Source organism: Pseudorasbora parva, chromosome 12 (genome assembly GCF_024679245.1).
Source record: "Pseudorasbora parva isolate DD20220531a chromosome 12, ASM2467924v1, whole genome shotgun sequence".
Classification (NCBI taxonomy): domain Eukaryota; kingdom Metazoa; phylum Chordata; class Actinopteri; order Cypriniformes; family Gobionidae; genus Pseudorasbora; species Pseudorasbora parva.
The window spans coordinates 9,697,945-9,716,885 of record NC_090183.1 but is presented as its reverse complement, the minus strand read 5'-3'; the positions used below and the strand labels follow the sequence as shown (position 1 = coordinate 9,716,885).

Sequence of the window (18,941 nt, the reverse complement as noted above, 5' to 3'; positions counted from 1 at the left end):
ATACAAATAAGCAGAAACATCATAGGAAACACCATACTAAATATATAACTTATATTTTTACAAAATGAATAGCCTTGTCAAATGACTATCGTTTTAACTTATATGGTGGAAAGATCTAGTGAACGATCTAAGCAAAGTATCCATGGTTGTATTTTTGTAATACAAAATAATATTAACCTTTGTCATTAGACACACTAATTTATTTAGTTTTGTATGGTACTTGGTGTTTCCTGTTGTTACTGTAAGCATCTTGCATTATCTAGACAATGCTGTCTCTCTAAGAAACTTTCACTTTAATCAGAAATTGTTTAAACAGTCAATAAGTGGATAAATCGCTACTTACTGCTTGCAGGAATACAGTTGCCACTTTCTTCAGTTTAAGACACTGAGCGAAGCTTGCTTGAAATGGGCCGAATAAATGAACAATCTTGGATTAAATTGTTGTGGTATCGGATTATAAACATCAACCATGACTGTTGACATTTTTTATCTGTGGGAAGGGTAGAAAAGTCTCCTGCACAGCCTGTAACATGAAGTGTGTCCGTGCGAGCAGCTTGTTTACCTAATGATTCGCTCCGTCAGTTCCGCCTGACAATGAACATGTTTGGACAGATGCAAATGTTGGGGGCGTGCATATAAATGATCCCCAATGTTTGCATCACTGTTGGGTTTATGTTGAGAAGCACTTTTTTTCCCATGGTGTTTTGGATTCATGAGATTTACATAAGTAGGAGGCAATGATGTTTGAGACCTCACAATATTTGATGTCCATGTACTGGACTCTTATTATTTCACTATGGCAAGGTTCATTCAATTTTTCATTCTAGGGCACCTTCTTGCAACGTCCTTCGGCCTGATAAGAGATCAGAGACCATTCCTTCATACAGAATCTCTCCAGATCCTTCAGATTCCCAGCTTTTCTCTTCAGTTCACACCACTCATTTTCTATAGGGTTCAGGTCTGGGGACTGAGATGGTCATGGCAGAAACTTCATTTTGTGCTCAGTGACATTTGTGTGTTGATTTTGATGTTTGTTTTGGATCTTTGTCCTGATAGAAGATCCAAACACGGCCCATTGTAAGATCAGGTTTAGGTGAGGTTTAGATTTTTTTTAAATCTGTTGTTATGTGCTAGAATCCGTTATACCGTGTATCTGAACAAGATTTCCAGGACCTCAAGCAAAAAATAGGCCCTCAACATTAAAGATCCAGCAGTATATTTAACCTTGGGCATTGGGTACTTTTTATCCATGTTTGCACCAAATCCATCTGGTGGCCAAATTTTATTTTAGTATTTGGCCACTCAAACTATCCTCCTCTTTTAGGCAGATTCGTAACATCTTTAGTTGATTGGAACTTCTTAATTATTGCTGTGATAGTGGAAATGGGTTTTCAATGCTTCGCCTATTTTCTTACATCCACTTTCTATTATGTTAAGCTCAACAATCTTTTGCTGCACATCAGAACTATATTCTTTTGTACTCACCATGATGAGTGATTAAGGGAATTTTGGTTTTGTGTTTCCTCATATTTAGTCCTGTGGAACAGGAATTCATATCTAGACAACTGTATCCTCCTATTCACCCTGGTGTGTTAAAAAACATCAATATGAATGGCAATATACTTTGGAGACATTTTATTTTAAAAATATTTATTTCATAATGTGACTTTCCCCAAACTTTCAATTGTTTTACTTCAATGTAGGGTTATAATTTTGTGATTTTAAAAAAAATCAAAAAGATAAAAAGTGCAGATTTATTTTCACAGCTTCCTTTGCTCATATTCACCAAGGGTGCCAATATTAGTGGAGGGCACTGTAGATTAGGAGTGATTATCCCAAGAAGTGAGTTTTGTCTTTATTCGTTGAATAAAAATTAACTTTAGGGATGAATTGCTTTCATTGTGAACTTGCTTTAGTATGTGTGATGTAGATAACACCAGCTGCCCTTATGACCTGTCCTGTGCAATTAACAGGGAACGTTCTCACTTCTCAGAACTACAGGTTGTTCTCAAAAAAATTGCATATTGTGATAAAGTTCATTATTTTCCATAATGTAATGATAAAAATTTAACTTTCATATATTTTAGATTCATTGCACTCCAACTGATTGCAGGTCTTTTGTTGTTTTAATACTGATGATTTTGGCATACAGCTCATGAAAACCCAAAATCTCAAAAAATTAGCATATCATGAAAAGGTTCTCTAAACGAGCTATTAACCTAATCATCTGAATCAACTAATAAACACCTGCAAAAGATTCCTGAGGCTTTTAAAAACTCCCAGCCTGGTTCATTACTCAAAACCACAATCATGGGTAAGACTGCCGACCTGACTGCTGTCCAGAAGGCCATCATTGACACCCTCAAGCGAGAGGGTAAGACACAGAAAGAAATTTCTGAACGAATAGGCTGTATCAAGGCACCTCAGTGGGAAGTCTGTGGGAAGGAAAAAGTGTGGCAAAAAACGCTACACAACGAGAAGAGGTGACCGGACCCTGAGGAAGATTGTGGAGAAGGACCGATTCTAGACCTTGGGGGACCTGCGGAAGCAGTGGACTGAGTCTGGAGTAGAAACATCCAGAGCCACCGTGTGCCGGAAATGGGCTACAGGTGCTGCATTCCCCAGGTCAAGCCTCTTTTGGGCTACAGAGAAGCAGCACTGGACTGTTGCTCGGTGGTCCAAAGTACTTTTTTCGGATGAAAGCAAATGTTGCATGTCATTCGGAAATCAAGGTGCCAGAGTCTGGAGGAAGACTGGGGAGAAGGAAATGCCCAAATGCCTGAAGTCCAGTGTCAAGTACCCACAGTCAGTGATGGTCTGGGGTGCCATGTCAGCTGCTGGTGTTGGTCCACTGTGTTTTATCAAGGGCAGGGTCAATGCAGCTAGCTATCAGGAGATTTTGGAGCACTTCATGCTTCCATCTGCTGAAAAGCTTTATGGAGATGAAGATTTGGTTTTTCAGCACGACCTGGCACCTGCTCACAGTGCCAAAACCACTGGTAAATGGTTTACTGACCACGGTATTACTGTGCTCAATTGGCCTGCTAACTCTCCTGACCTGAACCCCATAGAGAATCTGTGGGATATTGTGAAGAGAAAGTTGAGAGACGCGCAAGACCCAACACTCTGGATGAGCTTAAGGCAGCTATCGAAGCATCCTGGGCCTCCATAACACCTCAGCAGTGCCACAGGCTGATCGCCTCCATGCCACGCCGCACTGAAGCAGTCATTTCTGCAAAAGGATTCCCGACCAAGTATTGAGTGCATAACTGAATATAATTATTTGAAGATTTACTTTTTTTGTATTAAAAACATTCTTTTTTTTAATGGTGGGATGAAATATGCTATTTTTTTATGTAAACAGAACGTTCGTTCAAAGTGTGGCATTTAATAACGTTAACAGCACAAAAACATTATGTAGGCTATACATCGTTCATGTAATGTTTTCCCCCGTTTTTACTGTGTAAGATTGCTGAAGTGAACAGTGGCGCCTCCAGAAATTTTTCATAGGGGTGGCCAGATGGGGCCACTTAAAATCTTGGGGTGGCACACCAAAACTAGAAACCATAATTTCAGAATTTTATTCTACCGGCCTGTAGCACGTCACGACACATAATTCCCCGTCGTCTTTTATTAAAAAATATTTTTTGACTTATTTACTTACCAGTAGTCTTCGTCTCCTAACGTTAACTTCTTTTGAAATTGTTGACTGACGGGCAAGCGCTGACCTGTTGCTGTCTGAGCGCGCAAAGTTTATTAAATAAGTCTATTAATTTATGAGGCTCTTCAGTTCAAATTATCCAGTACCAAAATAATAATACTCTTTATTTTCCAAGTTCATAAATGATTTTCAAAACGGATTTGGAAAAAAAAAAAACATACACACAAAATGACTTATTTTAAATATAAAATATATATATATAAAAGTCTTGGGCATGTCAAAGATTAGTAACAACTTTAGCTTTGATGCATTGTTAGTTTTTGTGCAGCATCAGATTTTTTTCTCTCTCATTTACTGTTCGTGGCTGTTTTTGCCCCATTGACTTCCAATATAGCCACATTTTTTGATTGGAAAGCCATGACACCATATACTCATGCATTCCTGATTGTTGGTGGTTTTCCCAGTTGGGAAGAGGTAAAATGTGTATTTTTTACAGTTGATAACCAGGTGGCACCATTACCCCTTTAGATAGGCCTGTGCTGAAGAAAAAAAGAAGAAGCTTAGTTTCTGGCATTTGTATAGAGTATAATAACTGCATATAAATGAGGGATTAAAAAAATGTAAATCTGATGCTGCACACAAACTAACAATGCATCAGAGCCAGTGTTGTTACTAATCTTTTACATGTCCAAGACTGTGATAAAAGGTCAAAAAATATCCAGTCCACAATCACTTTTTATATTGAAAATAAGTTATTTTGTGTGTGTGTGTGTGTGTGTGTGTGTGTTTTTTTCCAAATCAGTTTTGAATCAGTTTTTGAAAATAATTTATGAACTTGGCAATTAAAGAGTGATAAGAGTGACAATGAAACAATGACAGCAGCTCAACAATAAACATGGAATCAATGCAACAGTATGTAAACTTGCAACAGAACACATTTTAAATGATTTTACTTTTGATTATTTTATTTATTTCTGAAGAACTCTTTAGAAGCCTGTATTGGTGTACTTTAAAGGGATAGTTCACCCAAAAATGAAATTTCTGTCATCATTTACTCTCCCTCATGATGTTCCAAACCTGTATGAGTTTCTTCGTTCTGTTGAACATAAAATAATATATTTTGAAGAAGGTTTGTAACCAAATGTTTGCTTTGGGGGCAACATTGACTTTCATTGTAGGAATGTGTCTTCATATGTGTTCTACATAAAGAAATGCATACAGGTTTGGAACAACTTGAGGGTGAGGAAATTATGACAGATTTTTCATTTTTGGGTGCACTGTCTCTTTAAGCAGTCATTCTGAACCAGTAACCACTTTACTGACAATTCTGAAATTTAAAAATGTTTAATCCCCTTTATTAATTTACTATTATGACTATATTATTAATTATTTGTCCCATTTTAATCTAAATATTTTTTTAAATATTAAACTGCTAAATGATAACTTGATAACATTAATAGGCTATAATCTATTAATTAACCGTTCTAATGTCTAGAAAAGTAAGTCTGCCAAGCTCTGATAATGTATGGAATATTATATTATATTATCCATTAAAAAAACAATAGGCCTACCTTTAGTTCACGGATGTGTCTGTCATCGCATGCTTTAAGTCAGACAGTCTGAGACACTGAAATGCTTCCCTGCAAAGGGTGCAGTTTGTCTTAGGTTCATCTTAAGTTACTGGACAGCCCAATATCAGGAAATCCTCTTGCGTTCAAACTGTGGACGCGAGCTCGACATGTTTTTAAAAAAAACCGGGCAACTTTCCAGCGCATGTTCTCGAGACTCCGTCGCTATGGCAGCAAAGCGCCGCTAAAACGCAATCTTGTGCATCGCGTCCCGTATTGGTTTGATACGGGACGCGTCATTTTGCTTATTCTAAATATTGATTGGGACTAGTACCTAGCGTCCCCCCCAAACCCCATGGCCAGTGGGGTGGCCAGGGGTTTGCCAGGGGTGGCCGTGGCCACCCCTGGCCACCCCCCTGGTGGCGCCACTGGAAGTGAATCGTACAGGTGTTCATTCTCAGTGAATGCATTCTGATACTTTTAGGCCTAACGTTACCTTGAATGCGATTCAAATCTCTTTGGATAAACAGTTTTAAAATGATCAAGATAACCATCACTAATACTGCATGTGTAGCAGGTTAAAAGTCTTTCTGCTGGCCAACACTCAAACACGAAAGCAATAGGCTCTGTGCACAAAGCGTAGTGACGAACTTCCGCTGTCGCCAGAAGTCGGCATTTCTGTTTCCGGTTTTCTAACGCATCGGCCAGAATGTCTTGCTTTACTAGATGTCATATTTCTTTTTCCGTACAACAACAGCAGCACACATCTTGTTTGTTTGTTTATAGCGGATGAAGACAGGAAGTAAACCGGAAACTGATATGCCGACTTCTGACAATAGCGGAAGTTCGTCACTGCGCTTGTGCACGTAGGCTATAGAGCTCAGCGCGAACACACACACACACACACACACACACACACACGTACTGCTCTGGAAAGAATGTTTTTCTCCAGGTGACAGACAAGCATGCAGACAAGCAGTGGGAGAAGGGTTAAAGTTCAAATACAAAAGGTTAGGAGATTTGCAAGGCACGACAGATCTTAAGGCATACTTTTCATTTTTGGGCGAACATACCCTAACAAGTATTCTCATAAAATGGCTTCATACTATTTGTTGCCCTGTTTTGTTAGTACACCACGTATTTATGCTTCTTTGTCATCATGCATCAAAGTTTGAAGGTTTTCATTTATCTAGTCATGTATCCATGAGTGTTCGATCTATTATTATAGCTGGGCTTATTTGTCATTACATGAGTTACGAATTAACGTCACTTTACATTCCGATTCGTCGACATGTTTTCCTAATGTGTAAAGGACAATCTTCAAAGATTTGGCGCCATCTTGAGGCATCGAAACAGCATCGGTCAAATGCAGTCCTAAAGTATGGTGTATTGCAGGCAGGCAGATAATATTGCTTTTTGCTCTAGAAATGTCACACAATTGCACGAGTTGATATACAGTTGTAAACAAAGGCTGTGAGTAAAGTGTCTGCTAAAATCATAAATTTTATATAAAATATACTGAGATCATTGCAATACCAATTGAATGCCATTTTAATTGCTTCCACAAACACTGCATTACACGTTTCAGTTATTCCTTAATGCTGTTTCTGCACAATATTAGCTGCTTCTTGGACCACATATCGCTTTTGATCACGTCTCTCGGTGGCAGCGGGGGCCTGGAGAGGTGAAGACGACACCACCAGAAGCTTTTGTTGCTGAAAACTTTCATCAGAAACAGAAACTTCATCTAGGTACTGCTTCAGATAGAGCCTCAGTCGTTCATTCTCCTGTAACAGAAGCATTTTCTCTCGCTTCAGACACAAACTGTCAAGCTGAACTTTGTTGTAACGTTGCCAGAACTTCCCAAGAGGAGAGTAGTCATGTATTAGCTGTGGACAGAGGACAAGCCAAGGGGAGAAATGTCAAATGACAACAAAATGATATATAGCCTGGATTTAACAGATGATAAGAATAATGGAATGCTACTTCGAATTAAAGTAATAGAACAACTTGAAATATCCTGTTTTACTTTCCCAAAGCGACATATTTCCAAGGGAAACAGGATATTCATTGAGAAATGAATGATTTTTTCCTATCGTCAATGTATTGTAAAAAGCCTTCACTCCATGGCAGAATGGTGGCAGATCTGAAAGCAAGTTTACAGTAGATTGTGGGATTGTGACGGAGTGTGATTTTAATAAACCTGAGTGAGTTTCTCTGTTGGTGACTTCATGGCGTTGGCTCTCTCCTGACTCAGCTCTTCTTCAGTCAATGATGATTTGTAGAAGGGTAGAACCTTCTCATGCTCCGTCTCCATCTTACTACACACCTCAGAGAGACGCAACAACCTTTCCCCCTATGGACCGGACAGAATTGTGAATGATTGGATTTATTTAAATCCAGAATTACAATCTCTACTCCCAAAACAATTTATGCATCCCTGTTGTAAGAAGAAAGATTCTGGTCTACTAATGATACAAGACAGTTTCTCCTTGTTCAGCTTGATGGAGTTATTAACTAATAGAGTTGTGTAATTTATGCATGAAAATGCTTAAATGGAAACATTAAAAAGCATTCTGTGTTCTGATTATGGTTTTGCATGTAGCATGAAATTATGATGTTTTTGCCAATATTTAACAGGTATGACCATGATTCTGAGCATTTAATTGGATAATATTTTATAGAGATATATCTACATTCTAAGGTTTTGACATCTCATTTGAAGCATGTAAATTATATTAAAGTATAATATTAAAATATTAGTTTATTCTTAGTTAAAACACTTAGCTCTTTCAAAAATATATGTGCTCATTAATGTATATTTACTTCTTTCAAGTAATAAAGTATTTTCGTAAGTTTATAATATGCCATTGAAAATACATACGGGTGAGGGGTTCGAAAGCTGGTCGCCATGTTGCCCCTCCATCTTGAAAATGCATTAGCCAAAGAGGGACATACCCATAAATTCAAGATTTGCTTTTCGCGTTTTAACAGTCGATGGCAGTCATGAACGAGATCGAACTGGAAGCCATGTTAATCTTGGACTAAATCGGCCACCGTAGGAGTTAAAATGAAATCGGAATTGAGAGGAACAGAAACTAATGTTCACTGGATTGTCATATACCTTTACACCACTAGATGGGGGAAAATATCACACAGTGTAGCTTTAAATATAATAGATTTAAAATAGTGGTGATTAAAGTTATTGTCTAGGCTCAGAGGGTAAGAATATTGTATAAAGCAATTTAAAATTGCATCTCACCAAGCTGAACATGTTCCAACATCCTTGCTGATCCTGGAACAACATTCCAATCAACCAATCAGATTTAAAGGCGAAGGTTTACTGTTATTGTCCAGTTCCACCCCGGGGGGGGGGTGAAACACTCAGTTTCAGTTAATCTCATGTCAATCTTGAGTACCTATAGAGTAGTATTGCATCTTTCATATCTCCGAAAAGTCTTTAGTTTTATTATATTTATAAAAGAAATATGGGCTGAAATAAATTGAACAGGAGAAACGGCAACAGCAGGACGTCCGTCTCTGTGGTATTTACTGTATTTAGTGGGCTGTCAACATTTGTGTGTCTTTACTCGCAGTTTATGAGGACATGATTCGGTTTATGGATTATTGTATGCGACTAAACCTTAGTAGTAGCAAGCAAAACTGTTTTGCACATCAGACCAGTGTAACGTTATAAATAGAACAACAATGGAGTCCGTTAGCGCATTTGAATGACGAAGCACGCGATCGTGTCGTTTACTGATGTTTGCATGTGACGATAGCCAACAGCACAGACATTTGAAGCAGTTTTACTCACCACCTGCTTCCAAAGCAGGACCGAACCTTTATCGCTGGGACCGCTCCGTCAAAAACACACTTCTTTGGCATGATTTGGTGAAGTCCTGACAGCAGTGAATGGTGGAGATCCACTTTGCGACGCGACTGAAGCGATGTTGTGAAGCTTCCCGTCATTTCTGCGTTCAAATCGGTTCAAATGCAGCGCTGCCTTCCCGGAATGCTGTGCTGAAGCGTTGAAGTCGCTCGACGTCACCCATAGGAATAAAGTGGAGCGCGGCGCGGACTATAACGACATAAGTGTTCACGGACGACTGGATCTGCAGCTAAGAGAGTGTTTATGGGCGTGCATTTCCTCTCTCGCTCTAGTCACGTGTGTGCGCACCCTACTGGGAGAAGAGCCCATACGGCCCATACAAGGACCTTCCGCTCTATTAATGTCAAGCTGACCCATACTCGAAAAAAACTCTCCGAAACTTGTGAGAAACCGGATGGAGTATTTTAACACAGAAATACTCCATCAAAAGTCCAACATTAGTTTTTGAAACTTTGTCTATGTTTAGGATGGGAATCCAAGTCTTTAACAGTGTAAAAAGCTCAGTATGCATGAAACAGCATTTCACCCTCCCTTTAATAATCTATCATTTCCCTCTGATTTTAGAAGTTATGGTTAGGATTTGGACAGGAATGTTGTTCCAAGATCAACAAAAGATGTTGTTCCAGGAACATGTTTTGGTAAAATCACAGCGACCATTACTTAAAGGGATAAAGCAGTTGTTGGAAAATGTTAAATAATTTTTACATACATTAAATGTTGGTGCAACAGATTTACCATTGATACGGTCTCCTGTATTTTTTTAGCAGCATTGCTACTTTGAATGGTAAGTTTAGTGAGCTGCTTTCTCCGATTGGTTTGTGCCACACCGAGCTGGACTCTGAGATGTTGAACTTCCTGGCCGAGCTCATCACGGTCTGAACGAAGCTGCTGAGCTGATTCTCCGGTTTGACTAGAGCTTAGCTGACAGCGCAGAGCAGAGATGGACTCCTGCAAAAGTTTGAAACATTTGAAATGACAATAAATCATCAAAATTACAAAATAACACAATTGGGAGAAAAATGGCTGTCCAAAGTAGTTGTTTTTGTCTGACCTGCAACTTCTGAATGTGCTTTTTATGTGCGTCAATCTCTTTAGCACTTTGTTCATCCTTGACATACAGAGCGTCAGCTGCGATTTTTTTGTCTTTGGTGGACACATTATATTCATGTAAAACCTCCTGCATGTCTTGCCACAGTTTTTCAATAGCCCCTCCCATCTGATCTTTCACTGTTTGCATTTCCTCTTTGTTCTGTAGAAAAAATCCAACAACATTATATATATTTTTTTCACTCTGTATTTTTTTATTTAGTTGTAAAACCCCCATGAACAATTCAGAATATTAAATTATACAGTTAAAGAATACACTCCCCCGAATCTCCCCCTCAAAAAAACACCTATACTGAACATTTACAAACTTATTTAAATACATACTTGTACACATAAATAAACACAAATTTAACATGTGGATAGAAGTTGTTAAAAAAAAAGAAGGAAAAAAAGGATTTTTAAAATGACAGTCATCACATTCCACTTTATCTACCTATTACCAATTGTGCAAAATGGGACAAAAACCATATCTTTTTAAAAACCTCTGCTTTAACTCTAGTTTAATTTGTTAATTTTTCAAAAGCAAGATTATAAGTCATCTCTTTTGTCCATTGTGAAATAAAAGGTCTTTGAATGTTTCCACCCAAAAATGCAATTACATGTTTGGCCTGTAATAGGCTAAAATCTATAAGCTTTTATTTGCAATAACAGAGCCATTTCCAGCATATATATGCAATAAACATAATTTAGGGTCCAAATGGATATTCTCTCCAGTCATTTCAGAAATCACACCCAAAACGTCCTTCCAGAACACCTCTTTTTACACAGAATTTGAAACAATGTACCAGTTTCATCATTACATTTTTATGCAATCGTCTCTAGTATGTTAGAATTGAGCCTATGAAATTGAACCGGGGTACTAAATGTCCTAAACATCCATTTATTATTGTATTTTTCTACATCTAGTATTGATGGACTGAGTTTGAGCTAAGAGACAAGAGCGCTCCCATTCCTCCACAGTGATCTCCACCAGGAGATCTCTTTTCCATGATGATAGGTATGCCTAAGAGCTCTCCTTTGATCCAATACTTATGATGACACTTATTCCAATTATTATTGAATTACAAAAAAACCTTTTGGTTTACACTTTCAAAAAAAAGATACAGTGCTGTCACTGGGCTGGTACCCTAAGGTACAAAAGTGAAAAGGTACATCTTTGTACCTTACTACTTAGTACCTTAAAAAGTACATATTAGTACTTTAAGAGTGCGTATTAGCACAGTAAAGGGTTACTTCAGCGATTAGCATAAGGCTTTGTATCAGTAGAAACCCTGGAGTATATTCAAAGGATTGTGCTTCCCTCCCTCATATCTCCATGAGACAAGAGATTTATGCATTTTAATTCTGGAAAAATTCCTCCGATGACACAAACTGACAATATTTGCGTCATCTGAGGAAATTTTGGTCAAAGGCTAAAGTCTACAGCCAGCAGAGGGAGCCATTTCCGCATGTTTTACACCTGTGCATGGGGGGGGGATGGGAGATCTCACTCACAGCTCAGCTCGCAGCTGCAGCCATTCATGTAAACGGAGCAGCCGGCGGAGCAAAGTAAGTGTTCTAACTTCTCAAATTAATTCCTATAAAAGTTAAGCTTCCAAAGGCATGAACTGAAAACGCGCCAGACTGAACACGCGCTACCACTGAGAATGTATGCCGCTGTCGCGATTACCTCAGCTCTCATCAGGTGAGCTCCTTTAGCTCATGACGGTGAATGTAATCTGACTCCTGAAGCGTTTGTGCCGTGACACTCACGCGGCAACTCACTCATTATATTGAACAGACACGTTCAGTTTTTAATTGTAGTGTCTGTTCTCTAACTCAACAAATAAATACAGTGGGCTAATGATCCAGTGATTAAGTATAGCGGTGGCTTTGGGAGGGGCCTCGTAGGGCAGCGAAGCATTCTGGGAATTGTTGTCTTTCATCCCAATGAGACAAAAATAAATGTTCTGTCTTTTCTTAGTCTAGAAGGCACCAAATTCAAAAATAATTTTAAATTTCTAATACATTAATGACCCAGCTTAAATATAGATTCATCTTCCCAGCGCTGAAGTACCGTAATGGTACATATTGGCTCCATATTTTCGCCCCAGGGACATCAATGTACCTTTTTTTCTGACAGTGTAGCTAGTGTACTAAACTAGTTTTTACTGAACCTATGAATATTGCTGGCACTATGATTTGAAATTGCTGTTCCTAATTTGTAAATCGTTTTGGATAACAGCATCTGCCAAGTGAATAAATGTAAATGTGAACATAATAAAAGCAGTACCTGTTTTTTAATTTGATTGCCAGTGCTCTCGTAATCACGTCTTGCCTCACTGTCAAGATCAGCATAGTGCTTTTCCATGGAAAACTTCACATTCTCCAAATTCATACTCTCCTGCTGGTGCTGTGAAAGAATTTGCTCCCTGCAATTTAAAGGAAATAACAGATGATGCTACACTGTCTTATTCTTTTGTAGTGCATTTTCATGTCCACATTTATGCTTTATTGTATAAAATATGATACAATTTTTTTTGTGTAAAATCCAGTTCATGACATCACTTTTGGTGAGAAACAGCGTAAACATTATTATTAGTAATGCTCTTGTGAAATCGGTGGTGTTTTAATGGTATTACTTTTGCATTAAGTTTCAAAAATCCTTATGATAACATTTAACAGATAACTGTTAGGGAGCATCAAAATAAAGCGTTAGTAGATATTAAGCAGACAGTAAATTAATAATCTAATGACTGCTAATTGACATGTAGTTTCAAAGTTATTTATAGTAAGTAGAATGTCTAAAGCGGACTATCGAAATAAAGTGTTAACTAACCTTCTTGGCGTTGCATAAATGCATGGATTGCATAAATTAGATAATTTTAAATTATATAATATAATAAAAAAGTTTAAGCCCGAGCTTGACCTGAGTATATTTCTGAAAGTATGGTTTACAATTTGACATGAATTTGTTTCCTTACAACCTAAGCATTGTCATTTTCTAAAGTTATGGTAAAAGGTATATCATAAAATAAATGACCCAATTTATATTGTCAGGAACTGGCAAATTGGCCAAATTCAAGTTAACACACCTTTGAAAACAATGCACTAGATTTTGTGTGTTTGTTTGTGTGTATACCTCTCAGTATTATACTCTGAGCTAAGTTCTTCAAGACTGGTGTTAAAGTTAAACGCTAGTTCTGCCAGCCGACTCCTATGAAGTTCTAACAAACAGTCCACGTTCTGCAGATGAGAACTGCGCGCCAGCTCTGACTGTTGCTCCCTCTCAGACAGATCAACCACCAAACTCTGTAAAACACACACACACACACACGCACACACACGCACACACACACACACACACACACACACACACACACACACACACGCACACGCATGCACGCACACACGCACGCACGCACACACACACACACACACACACACACACACACACACACACAAACAGCTTATAAATCATTATAAGACATGTTTTTTGAAAATGTAAAAATGCAGACATTTTTCTGTGATGTGTAGGTTTTAGGGGATAGAATATACAGTTTGTACAGTATAAAAAAACATTATAACTAATAAAATAATAATAGATTTTATTTATAACGCACTTTTCATTCCGAAGAAGCTCAAAGTGCAACAATGGAAAAGGGAAAAATAACAAAAAAGTTAAAATATAGAATAATACAAACCATCATCACATAAAATGAATGTCAACATGAATGTGTATTGTGTGTGTCAGGGTATCTGTGTCTGTGTGTGCTGTCCAGGTAACCTTTAAGTTATGGGGAGCACAAGGACAAGGATTTTGTTTATTGCCATCTTTTTGTCCACATAGCATAGGGTATACCAGTGGACTGCTGCACAAAGCTGGTTTCAGTTGTTACCCAGGTAAGGGTAGTTCTAGATTCGTTTGAGCAAACTCTGGTGTTTTGGGCTCAAGAAGATGGATTGGTTTTTAGTGGTGTTTATCACCATGGGCTAACCTGCCTTGGAGCAGGTTTTATTCTGGGTTAGAGATCGCAAACCCAAACTGGACCAATCAGCTTCAAGTAAAGACGCAATAAAGCCACATCCCCTGTATCTCTCGTTTCAGATGAGTAGTTTATAATGAATCCTTTGGCACTAATTATTTCTTATATTTATATTATACAAATTATAATTACTTTAAATTAATATAATATATTCATATAATTATTATATAAATTGACAAGTAGACAAATATTAATATGAATATAAAACATGCATTCATAATTCTTTTAGGCTAATTCCTTTGAGCTCTTTGTGAACCTATAATTATTAGGCATATTTCTTTGATTCACATCATGCATTGATATAGTCATACATAGATATTCTTTCAGCTGCCTTCTCAAACTTTTGCCGCAGCAGAAGGGTTTATTCCTGCTTTGTATAAACGTATTTAATGTCATGAACATTTTCAAAAGATCTCTCAATCTTCAGAAGAGAAGTGAATCAAATGGACACTGTGATTGGCTGTTTGCCGCATGTGTCACACTTTCAGGTGCATGCGCTTCAGATTGAATCTCTAACTCTGGATTAAACTTGAGTTGACAGAGAAAGTTTCTACCAAGCTTTGAGAAACGGTTGAACTTGATCTAAACCAGGTTGGATTTATCTGGATTTGTCAACTTTAAACCTACTCTGAAACTCATAGTTTGTTCAGCTAGCTTTATGCAACAGGCCTCTGGACTACACACACACACACACACACACACACACACACACATGTGTTTGTTAGTCCCAGACTCTGTAATGAAATCTATACAATTTAAAATTGTGGGTCAAGTGTGTATTTTTTACGTATAGTCACCTTAATGATGTTGTCTTTGTAGTCGAGGACTCTCTCAAAGCTCTGGCTGAGCACTGACATGTCATTGCGTAGCTCTGCTGTCTTGGTCTGTGTTAAAACAGCACGCCACTGCTGCCGCAGCTTGTAGAGGTTCAGAATGGTGTTCCTCTCCTCTTTTTGCAGTTTATCCTAAAAAAATTCTCATTTCTCTTTCAAAAGACTCATTTCTCAATACTTCGTTCACCTTTTCAAAACTCTTGGCTACAGTCTATGTGGTTAAAACTTTGGGTCATTAATCATTGCTTTGGCACAAAATGCATTCGATGATTATCTTTCAAATTGCATTCATTCTTTTGTCACTTAGACACAAACTCTGTGTACGTACAGGCCAATTTGCATGTTCACTCTTTTCAAAGCTGTTAAACTTAAAGGGGTCCTATAACGCCCATTTTTACAACATGTAAAATAAGTCAGTATGTGAAATTTTAGCTCAAAATACCCCACAGATCATATTTTATAGCAAGTTAAAATTGTCACTTTTTGAGGGTTAGCAAAAACGTGCTGTTTTTGTGTGTATCCCTTTAAATGCAAATGAACGGTTGCGGGGGCGCCTTTCTAGAAGAGGGCGGAGCTTCAAGAGCTTGTGTAAGTAGCTCTTATTACCTTACAGATAAGCATGGAAAATAGTCAGACAATGATGGAGATACTTAAGAAGTGACAACATGTAGAATGCAACAGTATGTTTCTGAATGTTTAGTTGATGAATTTATGTAGTTGATGTGGAGTTAACTATCCTTAAGTCATTGATAAGCATATTCTGTCATGATAATCTATAAATCGTTCATGTGGGAACAGTTTTTTAAGACGCCTTCAGAGCCAGAGAATATATGCTGCATTAAAGATAGAACATGTTTAGTCTAATTAGAGTTATAACTCTATATTTATGACATGCTATTGCATTTGTGTTACATACTGTATTGCAATAAATGTAATAGACGGATGCGACAGCTTGAGCAGACTCCCAAATGTGATCTACTAGGCTACAACAACTCTCCTTCTCAACACGGCCTTATCCCTTTGTTGCGTGTTCCCAGGGACAGGGTTTATGTAAATATTAGGGTTAATGATGTTACTAACCCATGAGGAAGCTTGTTGTAGTCCCTACCAGCTGTTTGTTATAGTCCTTAAAAAGCTTCTTTAAAAGAAAATGTCTCTCTTTGCTTTGAACTTTGAGCGACATAACTTTGCAGATGTTGTTTATGCTGAAACAGCAACATTATACACTTAAGTTAAAAATACCATATTTAAATACCGGTATATTCAGAATATTACGTACTATCAAAACAACTTTATGTAGCAGACATAAACTGCAGTGAATTCTAAACAGTAAAGAGTCATTCATGTTTTGTAAAGAATTTTTTACAAACGAAACCATTGCATAATGGCTTCCTGTTGTTAGTGTTTTTTAGGTTGTTGTTATGAGTGACAAAGTGGGTTTGTTGGGTAAAAACCTTTGCTATTGTTATAGGAGAATGGCTTGATTTGAGATATGAATGAAGCGTCTTAGTAGTTTTATTCCATTTCGAATGGGATATTTACTGCTGTACCAAGTTTTGAAAAAAGTATTGAGAAATTTCTACTGATTATACATTTCTATTTATTTATAAAATGTACTTCAAAAATAAATATTCATAAATAAAAAAACAGAAACAGGAACAGGTATAATAAAAAAAAAATATATATAAAAAAAATAAAAAACATATTTTTGATGATCTTATGCATAAATATGAATTCATAGCTAAATATTATAATATTATAAATTAGATTTTAGGACAAGCAAAATGCCTGTGAATTTTACTATTGTGGACCATGTTCTCAATCAAGACATTTTAGCGAATTAAATGACATGCCTGACAGACATTTTCTGTATGTCAGTCTGCCTTGAAATGATGTGTATTGTGAACAGCACTAACCTAAATAAAAGACATGATTCAACGATTTCTAAATCTACAATATTTATAAACTCAAATTGTATGTTATTTGTTGTCAGCGGCTCAGACACACACCTTGAGGAAGTGGGTGAGCATGTCCTCTTTTCTCTTGGCAGTATCCTCCTCAGCTTGAGATTTTTGCTGCATGTAAAGAAGTCTCTCCTCCTCTGTCATCCCGGCATGTTTTCCACCTCCTTTCTTCCCTGACTTTTTAGACATGTTTGCTGAATTTCTGTGGATCACAGATTCAAAAGTCCTCAAAAAAAGATGCGTCCTTTATTACGCAAAATCAGAACTGGCTTGTCAAGAAACCAAATTAAAAACAAATGATAAAACATTCTCTTTTTGGCCATTAGACAAATTAGATGATAGATAGATAGATAGATAGATAGATAGATAGATAGATAGATAGATAGATAGATAGATAGATAGATAGATAGATAGATAGATAGATAGATAGATAGATAGATAGATAGATAGATAGATAGATAGATAGATAGATAGATAGATAGATAGATAGATAGATAGAAAATAGAAAAAGGTACACAAAACGTGCCCATTTTTATAATTTACAATTGAGTTGGTAAAAGTAAAAATATTTTATGACTACTAGCTTTATTTTCCATCGTCTTACCCTCTGATGTCCGCCTCGGCTCTTACGCGTTTCTGTTGACCGTTTCTTAGTAACCACCAATAAAGGCGACTGCACTGCCTCATGCCACCTGTAGAGCGCGCGTTTTTTCACATCACAAAAAAAAAAAGAAAACAGATTAAAAGTCAATGAAGTATTCAAGGTTTTTTTCTTTTAGAACATCTATGTAAAATAGGCCTATTTTTGTTAGTAGTATTGTATTTTTTATTTAATTTTTTTTATTTTGAGATGATTTTATGGTAGACTATGCCTAAGTAATATTTATGCAATGATAATAATCCTTCTTATCTATCTATTCTAGGCTATTTTTTATTATTATTATTTTAATTTTACAATACAATACAATATAGCCTAATGAATTAACCCATATAATTAAGTAAATGAATGAATCATTTATTTTTTGTAGATCGTTTAAAATGTTATTTTAATGGCGGTGAATATGACCATTTAACCCTTTACTGTCTATGATTGAACCTTATCGAATCATATTCGTGTGTGTGTGTGTGTGTGTGTGTGTGTGTGTGTGTGTGTGTGTGTGTGTGTGTGTGTGTGTGTGTGTGTGTGTGTGTGTGTTTGTGTGTGATATAGTTGTTAGCAGCAGAGGGAGCTATGGCTTTACATGTGTGTTGTTGTTCGACAGTAAAAAGGCTTAAATTAGTAATAGGTTGCAAATTCTCTGATTCATTAGAGCCTATTAACATTTTGTATTGTGTGCGTGTGTGTGTTTTTTTAAAGTTAACTGATGACATTTCTAAATCTGTATTGTTTTCATCCCAGGTAATATTTAATATTTCTAGCATGTTCTGTATATATATATATATATATATATATATATATATATATATATATATATATATATATATATATATATATATATATATATATATATATATATATATATATATATAGCCTATAATCATTCTGCTATGAATGATGTCTTATATAAAACACAAGCTGCAGATGTGCAAATTGTGAAAAAAACCCTAATGATCATTGTGACCTGTATTCATTGCTGACAATAAATAATAATAATACAATATACTACTGGTTTTATAAGGTGTTTTCAGTGACATGCAAAACATTTCACTTAGGCCTATTGCTTGACCTAAAGAAGTCAATAATATCAGGTTTCACATGCTAAAGTTATACAAATTGAAGGTCACTGATGGTTTGTGCTTATTAGTGTTTTAAAACCATGGAGAAAGGCATATTTGTAAACTCAAATAATTCAGGTCAATACATTCATCAATACACATATTCCTTTCTTTA

General features: G+C 36.8%; 1 protein-coding gene across 1 annotated transcript; it reads right to left on the bottom strand.

Moving 5' to 3' along the window:
- Positions 1-6,824: 6,824 nt before the first annotated feature.
- ccdc65 (coiled-coil domain containing 65) lies at positions 6,825-17,239 on the bottom strand. Its single transcript, XM_067458611.1, has 8 exons — positions 17,096-17,239; positions 15,051-15,218; positions 13,350-13,519; positions 12,501-12,639; positions 10,173-10,370; positions 9,857-10,069; positions 7,433-7,585; positions 6,825-7,118 (listed from the first exon to the last, which is right to left on the bottom strand). Exons 1-8 carry the CDS (start codon positions 17,237-17,239, stop codon positions 6,825-6,827), a joined length of 1,479 nt encoding a protein of 492 aa, XP_067314712.1.
- Positions 17,240-18,941: the final 1,702 nt, after the last annotated feature.

What these genes read in the sequence shown, in the direction of transcription:
- ccdc65 (XM_067458611.1), bottom strand. Translation starts at nt 17,239, where the DNA reads ATGTCTAAAAAGTCAGGGAAGAAAGGAGGTGGAAAACATGCCGGGATG. An exon ending in TGCTCACCCACTTCCTCAAG is followed by an intron (nt 15,219 to 17,095) that starts GTGTGTGTCTGA and finishes GAATTTTTTTAG; the next exon opens with GATAAACTGCAAAAAGAGGA. An exon ending in CAACAGAGAAACTCACTCAG is followed by an intron (nt 7,119 to 7,432) that starts GTTTATTAAAAT and finishes CTCTGTCCACAG; the next exon opens with CTAATACATGACTACTCTCC.